The following is a 17,659-nucleotide window of genomic DNA, read 5'->3' as shown; positions in this document are numbered from 1 at the left end:
TAAATGTATAACGAGTTCGGAGGAGCGGTGGCACAGTGGTTAGCTGTGCTCGCACTACGAAGCCACGTCGGTGGCCGGTGATAAGCTGAACCCGTTTCTGGCTCACTACCGCCATTCGTCAAACCCGCACTGACCAGCATTGGTGAAGTATGTTTCAAATAAACTCCATTACTGACATCGTATGAGGAGACATTCATCCAGCAGTGGATTGACAATGGCCTGCAAATTATTCTTCCACGAGGTTCAGGTGGCTATGGGGCACAGGGGGTTAAAAGAATGCCATGCCAATGTGCTCACTCGGGGTCAATGAGATAAGTTAAAAAGTCAAAGTGATATTCTGCTCAAACGAGAATCTCCTGTTCAGGGCACTGAGCCACTGGAGGAAACTCTCATCCCTATGGCAGGGGGGGGCGAGCCTCTCCAGAGGACAACCACTGTTGTCTTCCCCCACAAAGCGGTACCTATTTTTTTCGACCCCCAGATGAATGATGGGCTGATTCACCCCCCCCGCCCCAACCAGGATATGAACTCGTGACCATCCGTTAGCGAGTCACTCGCGCTGCATGGACGGGTTGTGCTTTTTCTGTAGGATTTTATTCTTCACGTATGTGATGTTTATTAGATTTGTGTACAATGAATTTTAGGTGGATCTTGTAATTTTATTGTTTGTTGCGGTTGAATCCAAATCAAGAGCCGAATGGCTCACAGGGTAAATCCTAATAAATGAAACTGAAACTGAGCAAGCAGATCAGACATCTCCGAGACCCAGGGGATTCGAATGCGGGGGGTTTCAGCCAACCGCGATTAAATAGGGTTCTCTAGTGCAGCGAGTTTCAAGCAGAAGTGTACGAGAGAGTGAAAGGTGGCCGGGTAGGACAATGAACGTGTCGAGCATTTTCGCCCGCTTTACTGGAACACATAATGGGCCAACCACCCACCCACCACTACTGACACGGTCCAGAGGTTCGTTTACAATAATAAAAAAAACTAAAGAGAAACTTGCACAACGGTACACTTTAACACGACCTTTTCACCAAACCCATTCGAATCGCTCGTATGTCAACGCCCGCTTAGCAGGACGGGGGGGGGGGGGGGGGTGGGGTCGGGTCTCGTCGCGTTAAATCGCACCGCCAGTGTCACACCAAAGAAAAACAAGAATCGCGTTTCCCCGAGACACGCACGGCGATTGTCCACGGGCGCACGCGCGGCGTGGGCGGCCCCATACAAGGGGGTCGGGGAAAGGGAATGAATTAATGCTGCGCGGGAACGATGCAAATGAGCTGCAGGGGCAATTAAACGCCCTCCTCTGCAAGGAATTATCTTTAGGTGGGGGGGGGGGAGGGGGGACAACCCCACATTACACCAAACACACATTAATGACTGAAAGTTTTCGTGACTGCAGGAATTTGTATTCTTTGGGTCTTTCGGTAAAGTCACGTAGATAGGATCAAAGAAAATAACAAAAATAACAAAAAAACTAGGACGTTTCGATCGCAACGCGAGCGGTCGTCATCAGGCTGAAAAAAGACGAGGGCCTGATGACGACCACTTGCGTTGCGATCGAAGCGTCACAGTTTTTTGTTATTTTCTTTGAACCTATCTACGTGACTTAACCGAGAGACCCAAAGGATACACTTCAATGGATTCTGATGGTTCATTCATGGCGCTTGTCAAGCCACTGCCGTGGCAGTCGTGCAGGTGTGTTTGACCATACTTCGCCACGCTCGGCGGTGCATGTTGGTAAAGTGGGCAACAACCAGGACCGGTTCAACTGTAACTTGTAACCGGTGTTACGGCCGCAGCCGGGAATTGTGTCGGCACCTCCGAAGCGCGGCACGCCAACCACTGCGCCACAACCCCCAACATCCACTCAACGTAATTTAAACGTTCATCAGTTTTGTCGACTGCATATGCCGACCCAGCTTTAACCGTATGAGCTCAAAAAAGCATTTGGTTGTGCTCGTTTCCAAGCTTGAGCGATGGTGTAAATTCCACATTTTCAGAGCAAGGAGCTGGACCCTTCAAAGGATGACCGTTGACTTTCAAAAGCGGTGCTCGTTTTACCAACGCAGGAGGCATGAAGATGTCAACGATGACGACTGATGATCACTGTGACCACAATGGTTGATGATGACTGATTGGCGATGATCACGATGGTGTTAAAGACGAAGATAAACTTTTTTTTTTAATACAACTATGCACATAATGATGCCGTTTTTTTTTTCTCCCAAAGTTATATCGTGTTGTTTATTTGCTACTTACCGCGGGTCCAAAAAATAATCACAAGGCCCGACATTCGCCCAAAAATACCAGCCGGCAGTTACGCCGCTGCACACGCGTTTTCACATCGCCGTCAAGAATAATAAAATAATAATTGACATTCATGAGCCGCATTCCATCTGTAGATTCCAATGCGTGCCGTGTACGAAAAGCAGGAACCAAACAGAACCTGCGGGGTAAACGGGCAGAACTAGGGGGTAAAATGCCAAGAGGCAAACTTTCAAGACAGACTTAAATATAGCAAACGATTCCCGATTGTCTTATTTAGCAAAGACAGAGCGTGACAACACCTGCAGAGCTGCACTGGCAAAAAGCCCGATCACCCCAGGAAATTAACAAAGGGGGGCGAAGATGATTTTTTACAAGGTGAACAGAGGAATGGCACGTCACAGGAGAGATCAAGCCCGTCTCAGAAGACCCGTGTGTGTGTGTGTGTAATTAAAGGAGATTTAGTGGAGGAAAAAATGCATCCCTAGCCCAGTGCGGGTAGATTAAATATTTTTCCTCCCTCGCAATAGATCCGAGCAGCGGGAGTTTTCTGATAAGGGCCCCTTTCTCCGTGTCAAAATATAACCTAAGTTTCTTTCTTGTAACGCTTATTTACCCTGGAAATCCTCGCCGAGTCTCAGCAGGGTCAGCTATTACGGTCTGCATGGTGCAGGAAGGGGGATGTTGTGGCCAGCAACATGCCCGGCCGCATTTTGTCTCCCTTGTGGCAATGTTTACACATCGTACTGGGTACTCATTTGAGGCTTAGCCCACCTAAGGGAGAACCAGGACCAGTCGAGATAATCATCACTGGTGTTGTCCACGAGCGGGAATCCAACCCTGTTTGCAGGGTTCATAGCGCGGCGAGCTATCCGCTGCTGCACTACTGCTCACCACAACAAACACGCACACATTCTGAAACACATTGTAATACAAACACGAAGACAGACACACACACACAGTGCGCACATACACGCACAGGCATACACGCACTATGACACTCGTACAAAGACAAAGATCCCCCATATAGCCTTAACAGACTGTAGGGGCAAGTGCTGTTAGCGAGCACCTATGAAGGCCGGAACGGTACACGAGGGGGTGGGTGGCCAGCACCACGCCCGACCGCCTTTGTCTCCCTAGTAGCAATGTTTACACACCGCACCAGGTACTCATTTGAGGTTGAGTCGACCTAGGGGAGGCCCGGGACCGGTTCAGATAATCGTCACTGGTGTTGGCCGTGAGCGGGAATCGAACCCGGGTCGCCAGGTTCATAGCGCAGCGCGCTAACCGCTACACTATCGCTCCCCACTCGTACACACGCACGCTCACACGCACGCTCACACAAGCTGGCACCAGCGCGACCGCACGCCATCGTGTGCAGTCACTCAACGGCCTGCTCATAAAAACCGCTCGCGCCCCCCCCCAAACCTCCCCAGTGCTGCCCCCCCCCACCCCGCCACTCCCCATCGCGCCAGGCATCTGGGAGATGAAAGAGCGCGTGGTGATTCTGCATGCATCTCCAGTGCAGACAGGTGCCCCGCCATCCAATAAAAACGGAATTACGTGGCGACACATCACTCCGCGGGGCAGCAACTAAACTCCCGCTCACCGCCGCGACACCGCCGCCCTTCTCCCGAACCGCAACTCGACGCCACGTGCGCGGCCAATCTGCGGTGACCCCTGCGCACCTCTATTGGGACACGCGTGGTTAACGGGCCCCTCTTGGTCAATCCGCTGCTGGATAAAATCGCGTTCAAACCGATGAATCGTTTATGTGGATCTCGTGTGTTGAGATGGAGCTTTGTTTGTATGTTGGGGAAACCCCTGGAACCTCCCACACAATGAGCCGCTCAAGGAAGACATCAGACAAATGTGCCAAGCAGTACACGTACAGCCATTTTTGTCAATCCACTGCTGGATGAAGGCCGCCCCCCCCCCCCCCCCCCAAATGCCGTGCCTGTTGTGGGGATTGCTGGATCATACGACGCTACGCTGGTCGGCAATCGCGGAGAGCACAGACGTGGGGCAGCTCAGGAGTACAGTACAACGAAGGATTTTGCCGCACACTGGCCGATGCTGCCGACCGCCGCATATCGCAGCCCCGCAGAGCAGCCTGTGACAACCGGGCGTGCAGGGAGGGGGGGGGGGCTGGGGGGGGGGCTATCTTTCACGCGAGAGCTGATGGAGCACCGGCGGGGGGAGGGGGGGGGGGTGACGGTGGCGCGGTGCCGCACCTGGTGGCTGACTTGGGTGCCGCGCGCCTGCACGGTGGCGAGGCGCTCGTAGTAGCGCGAGATGGGGTTGTCGTGCTCCATGCCCTTCTTGGCGCAGCGCTGCCTGTAGATCTCGAGCAGGGAGAGCGACGAGGGGTTGTCCTCGACGAGCCGCATCTGCGGGGACACCGCCACCACGCGTGGCACTGCCAGGAGGGGCCGCACACGGCCGTGGTGGGGGGAGAGGTGGGGAGGAGGTGGAGAGGTTGGTTGTGGGGGAAAGAAGATACCGAGATATCAACATCGATCGTCATCATCCATCGACAACAACAACAACACCAAAGAAATGCAAACACTCACAAACGAGACAGTGACAAAGACCCCCCCCCCATAAAGCCTTCAACAGACTGTTGGGGCAAGCGTTGTTAGCGAGCAGCACCTATGAAGACCGACACAGCACACGAGGCGGTGGTCGGCACCACACGCGGCCGCCTTTCCCTCCCTCGCGGTGATGTTTACTACACACTGCAGCAGGTACTCGTGAAAAGCCGAAGTGACCGCGGGGAGGCCCAGGGCCAGTTCAGATATTTGAAACCGACGTTGGCCGTGAGCGGGAATCCAACTCGAGTAGAGGGTTTGTAGCGCCGTGCGGTAAACGAGTCCATCACTCCCCACAAACAAGCCGCCAAAAGTTTCGTAGCTGGCGTTGCCGTATCAAGCAGGTGGCAAAAGCCTCATCGTCGTTTCCCACAATTCACAGCGTGGCAGGACGACACGCAAAGTCATGCCATCGGTACCCCGAGATACGGCTAAGAGACCCAAGTAACAAAGGCGTTCGTTCATAGTCATGACCCTGAATCGTAACGGCCAATCAAAATCACAGGAAGGGAGAGAGGATGTGAAACGTTATCCGCGTAATATTTATCCTCTCCCCCCCCACTAATTCCCTCCTCCTCCGCCGCTGCTACTGCTGTTGCTCGTTAAACTGTCCAATGAGTGACCAAATCAGGCGAAAGAGCGAAAATGAGTGAATAAACCAAATGAAATTATTATTGAGTGAATAAAAAGAGTGAATCGGGGTATGAATTAAGAATAGAAGACATGATTGAGCAGAAACACCACGGTATAAACGAATGCACGAGTGGCAAAACAAGCTTAACGAATTAAGAGGTGAATTAAAATGAATTAAACTGTTAATGAAACAAGCGGTTAGGTGGCATAAGGAACATACGAGTGAGCGGTTGAGTGGCTAAACAAAACAAATGAACGATCGAACCAATGAAACTATTAGACATTGGATTCCTTCAGTATGCACAAATATTCTGAATCTGATTCTGAAGTGCCCTGGCACACAGCAGGTGCGCTTCGTTTGCCATCTCAGTTGTGTTTCTCCTGGCATGGACAAAAATTTACCTCGCGGATAAACTAGCGAAAGAGTGCAAAGGTCAACGGAACACGCTGGGGGGCCCTGGCGAACACGCTGGTGAACACACACGCTGGCCCCCTGGCGAACACGCTGGCGCCCTGGCAAAACACGCTGGCGCCCTGGCAAAACACGCTGGCGCCCTGGCAAAACACGCTGGTGAACACACACACGCTGGCTGGCGCCCTGGCAAATATGCTGGCGCCCTGGCAAAACACGCTGGTGAACACACACGCTGGCTGGCGCCCTGGCAAATACACTGGTGAACACACACACGCTGGCCCCCTGGCGAACACGCTGGCGCCCTGGCAAAACACGCTGGCCCCCTGGCAAACACGCTGGCGCCCTGGCAAAACACGCTGGTGAACACACACACGTTGGCCCCCTGGCGAACACGCTGGCCCCCTGGTGAACGCGCTGGGGCCCTGGCTAACATGCTGGAGAACACACACACGCTGGCGCCCTGGCGATGGCAAGTGCCCCTTGCCCGTCCGTCTCTCTTGCGCTTTCCCAAGGCACGGGTGAGATTAAGTCAAGGAGCAAATGAGCAAACGAAAAGCGCAAATCACCGAAATGAAGAAACTTGCGAAAAGAACGCAGACGCGAACGGGCAGGCGGGCGAACGGGACAGCCCTCGCGGTACCGGTAAAGATCGAGGCGCGCCTCCTAGGGCATCTCCCCGTAGTACTCCGGGCATGGGCGGGTGAGCATAAGACGACGAACCAACAGAGGAGGAAAATAAAGGAACCATCAAATTATCGAAACGAGTGAATTTGCGAAAGGGGGGGGGGGGGGGGTGGGGCGGACGGCAACGCGCCGGCGGCGTTCTGTACCAGTGAACAGCAGGTGCCTCTTGGCGGTCTCCTTGCGTTTCTCGAGGCATGGGTTGAGGAGCCGCAGCAGCTGCAGGACCCTCTCCTCACGCCGCGACTCGGTGAGGCAGGCGTCGTTCATCACCAGGTAGGGGTAGAGGCGGCCGTTGTGGCCGCGGATGTAGAGGCGCCGCGCCGCCGTGTTGTGCTTCTGCACGATCTCCACCCGCGGCATGAACCTGCACACAAGAGACAACAGCGGGCGGGTTGAGTGCGCGGAGCCGTAGGCCGCTGCGGGGGCATCGTCAGCATTGATGTTAATCGTCGTCATTACCGCTAATCGTCAGCGTCGTGATCGCCGCCGCTCGGACTATGTACCGTCGCAACCAGCGCGAGGTCTACATATCCGCACCACCATCAACAACCATTACGAGTATCGTCACTACATCGGCCGCCGCTCCGACCAGCATCATCGCCACCACCTGCCACCACGACTACCATCATCGCGAATCATAACTAACAATGATCGTCATCATCACCACCAACTACCATTCATTATTGTAAGCACTACCACACCAAGAATGCCAAACAATTATTTCAGTCACCATCATCATCAATACTATCCATTCTATCCATTTTCATCGGTACCATCCACCTTTACAGAACCAACGCTATCACCATCATGAACAGAACATCTACTATTTACACCACCACCGCCAGGATTTACCTTTGGAGCAAACGTTGTAAGCACCACGCCCGGTCACCTTGGGAATGTTTACATACGGCACCAGGTACTCATGTTAGGCTGAGTCGACCTAGGGCAGGCCCAGGACCGGTTCAGATAATCGTCACTGGTGTTGGCCATAAGCGGGAATCAAACTCGGGTCGCCGGGATCGTAGCGCAGCGCGCTATCCGCTACACTACCGCTCCCCGCACACACACACGGTCAACAAAAACTGACATTCACCACTAAGTGGCGGTGACGTGACCACGGTGCCTGTGCCAGGCCAGGTGCACTTAAAAGCCAAGTGAAGTGTCGAACGCCTGCTGGCAGGAGGTCAAAGGACAGACCCAGGTGCCATGGGTTGACTGACTGAGATGCACACGAACACACACACGGAGACACAACAGCGAGGGCAGACCTGGCGATCTTGATGTAGTAGTGCGTGGGCTTGGGAAGGAGGCACTCTCCGGGGATCTCCACCTCGGCCGTCTGAGCCGAGAAGTTGCTCAGGAAGCGGCACTTCTCCTCGATGAGGAAGAACTTGGGCAGCAGCTTTGTCCTGGCCTCCAACACCTTGATCCACTTCTTCAGCTTGGAGATGAGGTTGTGCAGTTTCGTGGAGCCGGGCACATTGAAGTCAAAGTCTGTCGAGGGCCGGGGAAGACCACAGCAGGACGCAGGCGGACGGATGAACGGTTAAGCAGTACGGCAAGTCATCGTTTGTAAAGCGCTAGTAGATGCGTTCCTGAAAAGTGCCGGGTTAAGCTGTAAACGTGTCAAGCGAAACAATTTCCCCATAAACAATAGAACGGTAAGTTTTGGCGAGATACGATGGATTACTACGCACACGCAGTAAGATGGCGTGGAGAAACAACTGAGGTTACGCCGCCACGTCGTTCCATCGTTCCGTGGACCGTATCACTCCGCTCAGCTGTGCAGCTGAACACAGGAGTTCATCGTCGACTGGTTAAAAACCGCGCTGCGATGGCGCGCTTTCCGCATTGTGTGAAAAGTGTTCCCTAATGGACGAAAGGCGTGATAGCGAAAACGCACGGTGTGAACACTACGCGCTAAAACCGAGGACTTACCGTTAAGTTACAAGACTAACGCCTCCTTGCCATATTTGTCTCTCCGCATTAAGACATATATCCTTTTTACACAATTTGTCAGCCATACGGCCTTCTGGAAGACTCTCGTATCAGCAGCGATTTCTTCAAAACGAGCCAAATCTGGACTGTTTTCATCATTCAGTGGCTCATCAGCAGTGGAGTCAGGTTTGCCCTAAAACCAACGCTGGTGAAATGGGCGATGTTTATAGGAAAAAAGAGCCATTGCCACTAATAACGTCTTCTATTATTTTTGGTCGGGTAACTATAAACGGAACACTATATTTTGCAGAACAAGAGCCAATAAAATGTATTTTTCCGCTCCCCGTTTTGAAGTCAAAAGGTTCCGTCGTACCTGACCGTGTTTTATTTTAATCTCTCTCTCTGTCCCAAAACATGCTGTGAAATCATACAGCAGAGGCAGTTCTTCAATAGCGTGGGCTGTCCCATTTGCACTTTGTCTAAAATCCACGGGGAATGATTCTATTCAATATAGGTCACGTTTAATGAGGCGCTTTCTCCCACCCTGGAAGCCATCTAAAAGCTCGGGGGGGGGGGGGTAGTTGAGGAGGGGGGTGGAGGGAGCACGGGCGGGGGGGGGGGTTAACGGCAAGGGGGGGGGGGGGGGGGCTGGGAGGGCGGAAGGGCTGTGTGCCGTTACTTTGTAAAAATAAATAAATATCACGATCTCATTTTTATTAATTTCTTTCACCCCTTAGAAGAAATAAAGAAACCAACCCAGGCTTGGCATTTCCCTCTGCTGGGTAATGAATTGGCTGCAGATGAAAGAAAGCCACATGGTAGACGACAGGCGTCGATATTCTGACGCTCCACTCCGTTTCTGCTCGTGCTGCCGCATCGCACCTTAGTCTCGAGGCCGAATGTTATTCGTTTCCTTAACAAGACAAGGCCCGTGCTTTCAATGTGTTCGCTGGAACTCATTTGCACGGAGAGCCGTTCTCTCGTGACGACTAAAGACGGGGGCCGAGAGAAATGGAGATGCGTGGATGACACTGAACTATATTAATTACCGGGTAAAAGTCCATTGGGCTATGAACTCTTCCATAAATACAGGTTTTTTGGGATAAATCGCGTAAAACCCGCCACCACCCCACACAGCCAATAAGCAAGGGTTGTCACGTAAACAGAACATGCCAATTCGTTACTAATTCAGCACACCGATGTGTTGGAGAGCAAAGCCACAACATTTACAACCTGAGTATGACGTTTCGGCAGTAATTACAACTAGCTTCATCAGGCGACACATTTATATATTTACGCAATCTTACCCAAATAGCCAGCATTATGGATATTGGTCGCAAAAAAGTTAACGTGTTAAACTATGAACTATTTTTCAAAGGTGATCTGCACCGTACTTAGCCTAACGTGCTAGTGGCATGCACATCGAAGTGGTTGATATCATCATTATCGTAGCAGCCAAATCCACGTGACCACCACGGGGAGAGAGAGAGCACGCAAAATCCAGATATATAACAGGCATCGCCAGGGTCCAGGATCAAACCCATGCCCATAACGAGGTGACTATTCATATGCCGAGGTAAAAACTGGTCACAAGAAAATGTTTTCCCATAATTCTCGTAAAAAAAGTCTCATCAGGCCCCATGGTGCCAAGTGCAGTCTCCAACTCTTATTATCACCTCTATATCTCTCTGGCCTCTATTAATACATCTACAGTGAGGGAAAAAAGTATTTGATCCCCTGCTGATTTTGTACGTTTGCCCACTGACGAAGAAATTATCAGTCTATAATTTTAATGGTAGGTTTATTTGAACAGTGAAGAGACAGAATAACAACAAAAAAATCCAGAAAAACGCATGTCGAAAATGTTATAAATTGATTTGCATTTTAATGAGGGAAATAAGTATTTGACCCCTCCCAATCAGAAACATTTCGGGCTCCCAGGTGTCTTTTATACAGGTAACGAGTTGAGATTGGGAGCACACCCTTAAAGGGAGTGCTCCTAATCTCAGCTTGTTACCTGTATAAAAGGCACCTGTCCACAGAAGCAATCAATCAATCAGATTCCGAACTCTCCACCATGGCCAAGACCAAACAGCTCTTCAAGGATGTCAGGGACAAGATTGTAGACCTACACAAGGCTGGAATGGGCTACAAGACCATTGCCAAGGAGCTTGGTGAGAAGGTGACAACAGTTGGTGAGATTATTCGCAAATGGAAGAAACACAAAAGAACTGTCAATCTCCCTCGGCCTGGGGCTCCATGCAAGATCTCACCTCGTGGAGTTGCAATGATCATGAGAACGGTGAGGAATCAGCCCAGAACTACACGGGAGGATCTTGTCAATCATCTCAAGGCAGCTGGGACCATAGTCACCAATAAAACAATTGGTAGCACACTACGCCGTGGAGGACTGAAATCCTGCAGCGCCCGCAAGGTCCCCATGCTCAAAAAAGCACATATACATGCCCGTCTGAAGTTTGCCAATGAACATCTGAATGATTCAGAGGACAACTGGGTGAAAGTGTTGTGGTCAGATGAGACCAAAATGGAGCTCTTTGGCATCAACTCAACTCGCCGTGTTTGGAGGAGGAGGAATGCTGCCTATGACCCCAAGAACACCATCCCCACCGTCAAACATGGAGGTGGAAACATTATGCTTTGGGGGTGTTTTTCTGCTAAGGGGACAGGACAACTTCACCGCAACAAAGGAACGATGGATGGGGCCATGTACTGTCAAATCTTGGGTGAGAACCTCCTTCCCTCAGCCAGGGCATTGAAAATGGGTCGTGGATTGGTATTCCAGCATGACAATGACCCAAAACACACCGCCAAGGCAACAAAGGAGTGGCTCAAGAAGAAGCACATTAAGGTCCTGGAGTGGCCTAGCCAGTCTCCAGACCTTAATCCCATAGAAAATCTGTGGAGGGAGCTGAAGGTTCGAGTTCCCAAACGTCAGCCTCGAAACCTTAATGACTTGGAGAAGATCTGCAAAGAGAAGTGGGACAAAATCCCTCCTGAGATGTGTGCAAACCCGGTGGCCAACGACAAGAAACGTCTGACCTCTGTGATTGCCAACAAGGGTTTTGCCACCAAGTACTAAGTCATGTTTTGCAGAGGGGTCAAATACTTATTTCCCTCATTAAAATGCAAATCAATTTATAACATTTTTGACATGCATTTTTCTGGATTTTTTTGTTGTTATTCTGTCTCTCACTGTTCAAATAAACCTACCATTAAAATTATAGACTGATAATTTCTTTGTCAGTGGGCAAACGTACAAAATCAGCAGGGGATCAAATACTTTTTTCCCTGACTGTATATATACCATGAACAAGTGCCATAGCCCGAAACATAACCTATTATATACTTTTTCTTTGAAGGCCAAACGCAGTGTTTTTGATAAATGCGACGAGATGAATTGTGCACCATTGCCAACGCAGCAGCGGCCTTGAAATTATTTGGAACAACTAAATCGGCTCACACGGTCCTAAGAGATGGCGATGGCTCAGGGAGAAGAATTTCAACTAGCAGTGGATTGATCATGGGCCGATGAAAATAAGGATGATGAAATAACCGTCCAAACGGTTTCCTTTCCCTCTTCCCCTGGATGGGAAACTGTGCCTACTTGGGCCCATCACAAAGGTGGTGGTGGTGGGAGAAAGATCGATTGCCACAATTTCCTTTTGCTGTCGTCAATTGGCTCGCTCGTAAAACCAAATAAATAAACGCAACGAGAAAATGTGCTAATATGTTGCACGGGAAACCTCCTGAAAACGTGCCTTGAGACTCAGCCGAGTTCTTTGCTGGAGGATTACACCACTTATACGATCAATATTGAAGATTGATGGAGTAAATTCCAACAAAAACAAAAGTAATTTTAACACAGGCCCCCACCAGGTCACTCCGGTGTACGGTCATTTGCAGGCAAGAGAATATATCGACTCAAAAGAGGATCCACTTTCTGCTGCCCCAACAAGCGAGCGCAGCAGGAGAGCTTCTCGGCCACACACAGAGCGGGAAGCAGCAAAGCTGCGCGCGGAGCCATGCCGTTGACGAGGGTGGGGGAGGGCGTGCGAGCCAATCGGACTTCTCCACCCGCAGTGTAAAATTAGAGGAGGTGGTATGTAGGCGCAGCCCTGCAGCTGCTCACTCACGCCACTGCTGGCGGAAAGGACCTCCGCCGGAGGGAGTTATAAGCGAGCCGCTCCAGCGGGCATTTTGAAGGACTCCACCACACTGGCAAGAAGACGTTTTTGGAAGAGGTGGCAGTAGTATCCCCCCCCCACTCCCCCCCACTAAGCGGCGGTGATGTCACCACGGTGCTTGAGACGTGAACTGTCAAAGGCTTGCTTGGCAGGAGATCACGGGACGGACCCACAGGTGCCATGGGTTAAACTGAGAAGACTGGCCTGTGCTCCCCACCGTGCCACACACCCGCAGAGAGGACCTAAATATCGGGCCAACTGTGGTGAATCCATTTACACTGCGGGGTGGACAGAGGTCGGAAGGATAAATAAACTTTGCGTCGTTGTTTCCACTGCCGCGCCGGGAGATGCAAGTCCAGTAACAATGACTGTTACATCACGACAGTTCCTAATGTACCAGGTACTCATTTGAGGCCGATTTCACCTAGGGCAGGCCCAGGATTGATTCAGGCAATCATCACTGGTGTTGGCCGTGCCCGGGAATGGAACTCGGGTCGCCAGGTTCGTAGTGCAGCGCCCTAACCGCTCAACACACACATGCACCCATGTACTCGTACATACGTACACACAGGCAATAACACACTAACACCTACACACATGCACTTACATAGAATCGAACACCTACATACACACCGACACGTATGTACGTACACAAAGATAAGATCTCAAACCACCCCAGTATAGCCGTAACACTGTTGTGCTAAGTGCTGTTAGCGAGCACCGATGAAGCCTGGAACGGTATTCAAGAGGGCGGGGTGTGGCCAGGCCCACACCTCGTCGCCGTTGTATCTCCTGTGCTGATGTTTACACAGAGCGGCAGCTACGCTTTGCATCTTGTAGGAGGAGACGACTGATGTTCGCAATGACAGGGATTCAAATTCAGTTCGCCTGGGTTCGCAGAGCAATTGCACTAACCACAACTACGCCGCTGCTGCCCACACCTACAACACACCTACACAAACACACCCCCGCGCACGCAAGCGCAGACACAAGAACACACACAAACGCACGCGCGCGCACAGGAAGAAAAGCAGGACTCCATTACACGTAACTGAACCCATCTGCGATGGGGCGATAACGGCTTGTGACTCGCGGCGTAATACGTTTGCCCGCCCCCAGAATGGGCCATTCATTCATTCGCTCATTCAACTAAGCCGTCTGCTGGGGTTTTGACCACGCGACGCTACTACGTCTCTGGTACCTATGGAGGTGGGGGAGGGGGGGGGGGCCTGCCCGGCGTCACGCTCTCGGGCCGCGCAAGAATGCGTGAGCACAATTTTGGCGGCCGTCGCGAGTCCAGCAGGAAACTACAGGGGCCTGTCAGGCCATCGCAGCACAGCGGCGGGGCATCAGCTGGCGGGACGAACTGCCACGCACCTATTGTCTTCTTTGCTCAGCTATTGCAGACGCTAAAGTTGGAATTGTGCCAAACACACATATATCTCAGTGATATGCCGGTCAAATTAAAGTCAGTGCACGTATCTCTCGTGTCAAATAACAGGACGTAGAAGGTGATGCCAGAACTATCAGTAGCTACACTAAAGGGTATTTATACGCACCTGTAAAGTGCGTTTGTGACACGTTAATCAAAGTGGAGATGGAGTGATGGTCAGGGCTGGAATTTTTGCCAAATTGAAAAGGGAAAGCGAAAGGAAGAAGAAAGGTTCTGGGTGCGGTCATTGCTGCGTGGCCGAGATCACCAACTCGGTACGCTTGAGAACTCGGTTCAATCACAGGTGCGTTGCACTGGTTTCGAACCCATGGGCTCAGCAGTGCCAGCTCAATGTTATGACTTTCCGAGCCAGCCGGGCCACACCTAGGCGCAATTGATAAATCTCTGCCTGATCCGCCAACCCTTGCCTCCAAAGGAGTACGCCACCGCGGCCCTCATAAAAGTAATCAAACTGTTAGACAAGCGGCTGCGCCTTTGCTCTCTAATTATCCTCTCGTGTTTCATTAGGAGGGCATCTCACTTCACTCCTAAAATGAAACCCTCCAGACCTCTCCGCTGAACCTGAACGCACCCCCCTACCACCCCCGAATCCAAGCATGCTCGCTCGTACTTATGCACCCACCCACCCACCCACGCACGCTACAACGGCAACTGGAGGCACACAGAGAGAGAGTGGGCAGCTACAGCGGAGTGGCGGGGGGGGGGGTAGTAGCGGCACTCACGCTCGCGCACTCCGAGCAAGCGGCAAACGAGACGGGACTGTCCGAGCGGTAAATCCGACGCGGCCGTAGGAACGGTGGCGTCTCGGCACAAAAAAAAAAACACAATCCATTTATCCGCCATTACAACACCCGCGGGGTACACCTCGTGCAATGCGCATAGCCACCCCGGCGCACCCGATAAGCCTTCTGCTGACGGCACGAGGAATTAACGAGCACTCTCCTTTGCTCATCCTCCCTACGCGAGCAAAGCCGAGCACCCTGATTTTAGCGCGTTTTTTTTCACCTCGGAGAAACGTTCACTCAGCAGCAGCATCATTGGCATCGCACCCAGCAATGCACAGAAACTTCGAAGCGAGACACAATATATCTCTTTTAATTCGTAAAATATACCTCGAGTGTGGAACATCTTACGTATGTGCGCGCGGATGTGCACAACTGTCAGCGAAGGAGTTAAAGTGATGTTTGTGTTGCCGGCTTAAAAGCGATTCTGAGTGGACGCTATTGTGTCTGGAGAAAGGGCGGACGGGGCAGCGAATGGAGCCAATCGCGGCTCGCGCACTCAGCGGCGGCACGGCGAGGTCACGGCCGCCGCTGGGAAAGCCGGAACAATAGCAGCCCTCCCCCAGGCTCGGAATGAATCGGCAAGCGCGAGGGCACGCGGCGAGAAAGCATCTTTGCACGCGACTCTTGAGATGGACCATGGGTGGGTGTTTGTTTTGTTCAGAGGTCGTCGTCGTCAGCAGGAAGCGAAAACACGATGCCCGGTTTTGTTAGGCGCGACCGGCGTAAAGGCACGAGGTCTCACAACAATACGTCGTTGTGTTTTTAATCACTCGGTCGGTGCGAAGGTCATGTTTCGTCACAGCCATGTTTGCTAAGTGAGCGTGGCTTCGCTGAGGAAACGGACGAGCGACACACGCAGACTAATACGCGATGACATCGAAGTCCCCCTCGCCACGCAACTGTCGACTCTTTATAATCACCTCACTTGCAGTTGTCTTCGAGACACATCATTATCTGTTTGCCTACAAGTGCAATAATCACCTTGAATCTAAATATATTTTTGATGATTCTGTAATAAAATTTACAATGAAAAGTTTTTTAATGGTAACTTGTCCGAGACAAATTCTACGAACGGAAATGTTTTTTTCCTTTATATTTATTATCTTTGTGAGTGTGTTCGTTGTGTTTGTTAAAAGCGATGCACAAAAACTTGTCGACAGGAACACGTTACAAGTTGTCCCGTTTTTGTTTAACATTCCCACAAGCACTCAGAGTCTATGGGTCTCTGTGTGGTGAGTCTATGGGTCTCTGTATGGTGAGTCTATGGGTCTCTGTGTGGTGAGTCTATGGGTCTCTGTGTGGTGAGTCTATGGGTCTCTGTGTGGTGAGTCTATGGGTCTCTGTGTGGCGAGTCTATGGGTCTCTGTGTGGCGAGTCTATGGGTCTCTGTGTGGTGAGTCTATGGGTCTCTGTGTGGTGAGTCTATGGGTCACAGTCCCTGTGATCATTGTTACGTTGCAATTATGGCTTTATTTTTTGGTGATGTCGAAAAGTTTTTTGGTTTGGACATGTTTGTTTTGTTGTAGTACGGAGTTAGACTGATGGCCTTAATCTAAGTTTTCTTGTGGTTGTTGGTGTTTGACTTGCATCCCACTGGGATTTTTTGCACACAGCGTTGGTGTACGGTGCTTTTTTCAGGAATATTTTGCTGTTTTTTTTCATGGATTTTATGTTTGCACAGTCACATAGTCACTTTAAGATGTTTTTCTTGTTCGTGTTTTTGTTTTTTTGTTTGTTGTGGTTGCACCCAATTCAAGAGCCGAATGGCTCACAGGGCTATACCCAAATAAATAAACTGAAAACTGAATATTTCGGCAAATGCACGCAATTGTTTTTTTGGCCCGATTTCTATTTTGCTTAGTTGATGCACTTAAGGTTAACGTCATTTTGCTGTTGTCAATTCGGTGGACCCAGGTCCCTCTTGCAAATGGGCCTCATCCCCGGTTGCCTCGTGCGTTCTCTGCTGTTCAAACAAAATAAAGACTAATAGGGTTTTTCCCCTTTTTTCTGGCAACAAAACTGAAACCTTTTGCAAGGAATCGTGTTTACATGAACCACAATACTTGCAGTCAGAATGCAAACAAAAAACAACACTGATAATTTATGCATTGTCCTTGAAACCGATTGAAAAGGGGAAAAACCCTATTATTATATTTTGGCACTGGCACAGGAGGCCTCATGATGTAGATGCTTTACCGAGCTTTCATTACTCTGATAGTGCGTTGTCTTTGAACTGTGCGCCATTTGGCGTCATCTGGTTGAACACCGTATGAGAATAGGCTCTAAAGAAAGCTGTCTCTGGTGTGGACCAATCAGTTTCAAGGACAATACCTCAATAATCAGTGTTGTTTTTTGTTTGCATTCTGACTGCAAGTATTGTGGTTAATGTAAACACCATTCCTTGCAAAAGGTTTCAGTTTTGTTGCCAGAAAAAAGGGGAAAAACCCTATTATTATATTTTGGTACTGGCAAAGGAAGCCTTCGTGATGTAAAAAAAAGACTCTCAACTCGAAAACTCGATTCGTCTTTTCGTGAGGCATCGGCTTGGTGGACCGCACTGATTGGTGGCCAGGAGACAGCAGCAGAGAAAGAGAGTTCATGAGCCCATCTGTGGGAGGGGGACCTTTAAGTCTCGTTATGTTATCCCTTCTGATCTGTGTTTTCTCCGGGTAATACAGTTTCCGCCC

The 17,659-nt window shown here is 50.7% G+C and overlaps 1 protein-coding gene across 2 annotated transcripts in view; it reads right to left on the bottom strand.

Annotated features, from left to right (window-relative positions):
* TRRAP (transformation/transcription domain associated protein) overlaps positions 1-17,659 on the bottom strand; it is a 142,418-nt gene that overhangs the window by 20,479 nt on the left and 104,280 nt on the right. For both annotated transcript variants that reach the window (XM_032966893.2, XM_032966894.2), the window contains 3 exons: positions 7,860-8,085; positions 6,738-6,955; positions 4,503-4,687 (listed from right to left, as the gene is read on the bottom strand). In XM_032966893.2, coding sequence (XP_032822784.2) covers positions 4,503-4,687; positions 6,738-6,955; positions 7,860-8,085 — 629 coding nt within the window. The remainder of the gene's footprint in view (positions 1-4,502; positions 4,688-6,737; positions 6,956-7,859; positions 8,086-17,659) is intronic.

Source organism: Petromyzon marinus, chromosome 37 (genome assembly GCF_048934315.1).
Source record: "Petromyzon marinus isolate PM22_M1 ecotype Great Lakes invasive population chromosome 37, UKy_Petmar_22M1.pri1.0, whole genome shotgun sequence".
Lineage (NCBI taxonomy): Eukaryota > Metazoa > Chordata > Hyperoartia > Petromyzontiformes > Petromyzontidae > Petromyzon > Petromyzon marinus.
The sequence above is the reverse complement of the archived record's forward strand: the minus strand, read 5'-3'. Positions and strand labels throughout refer to the sequence as shown.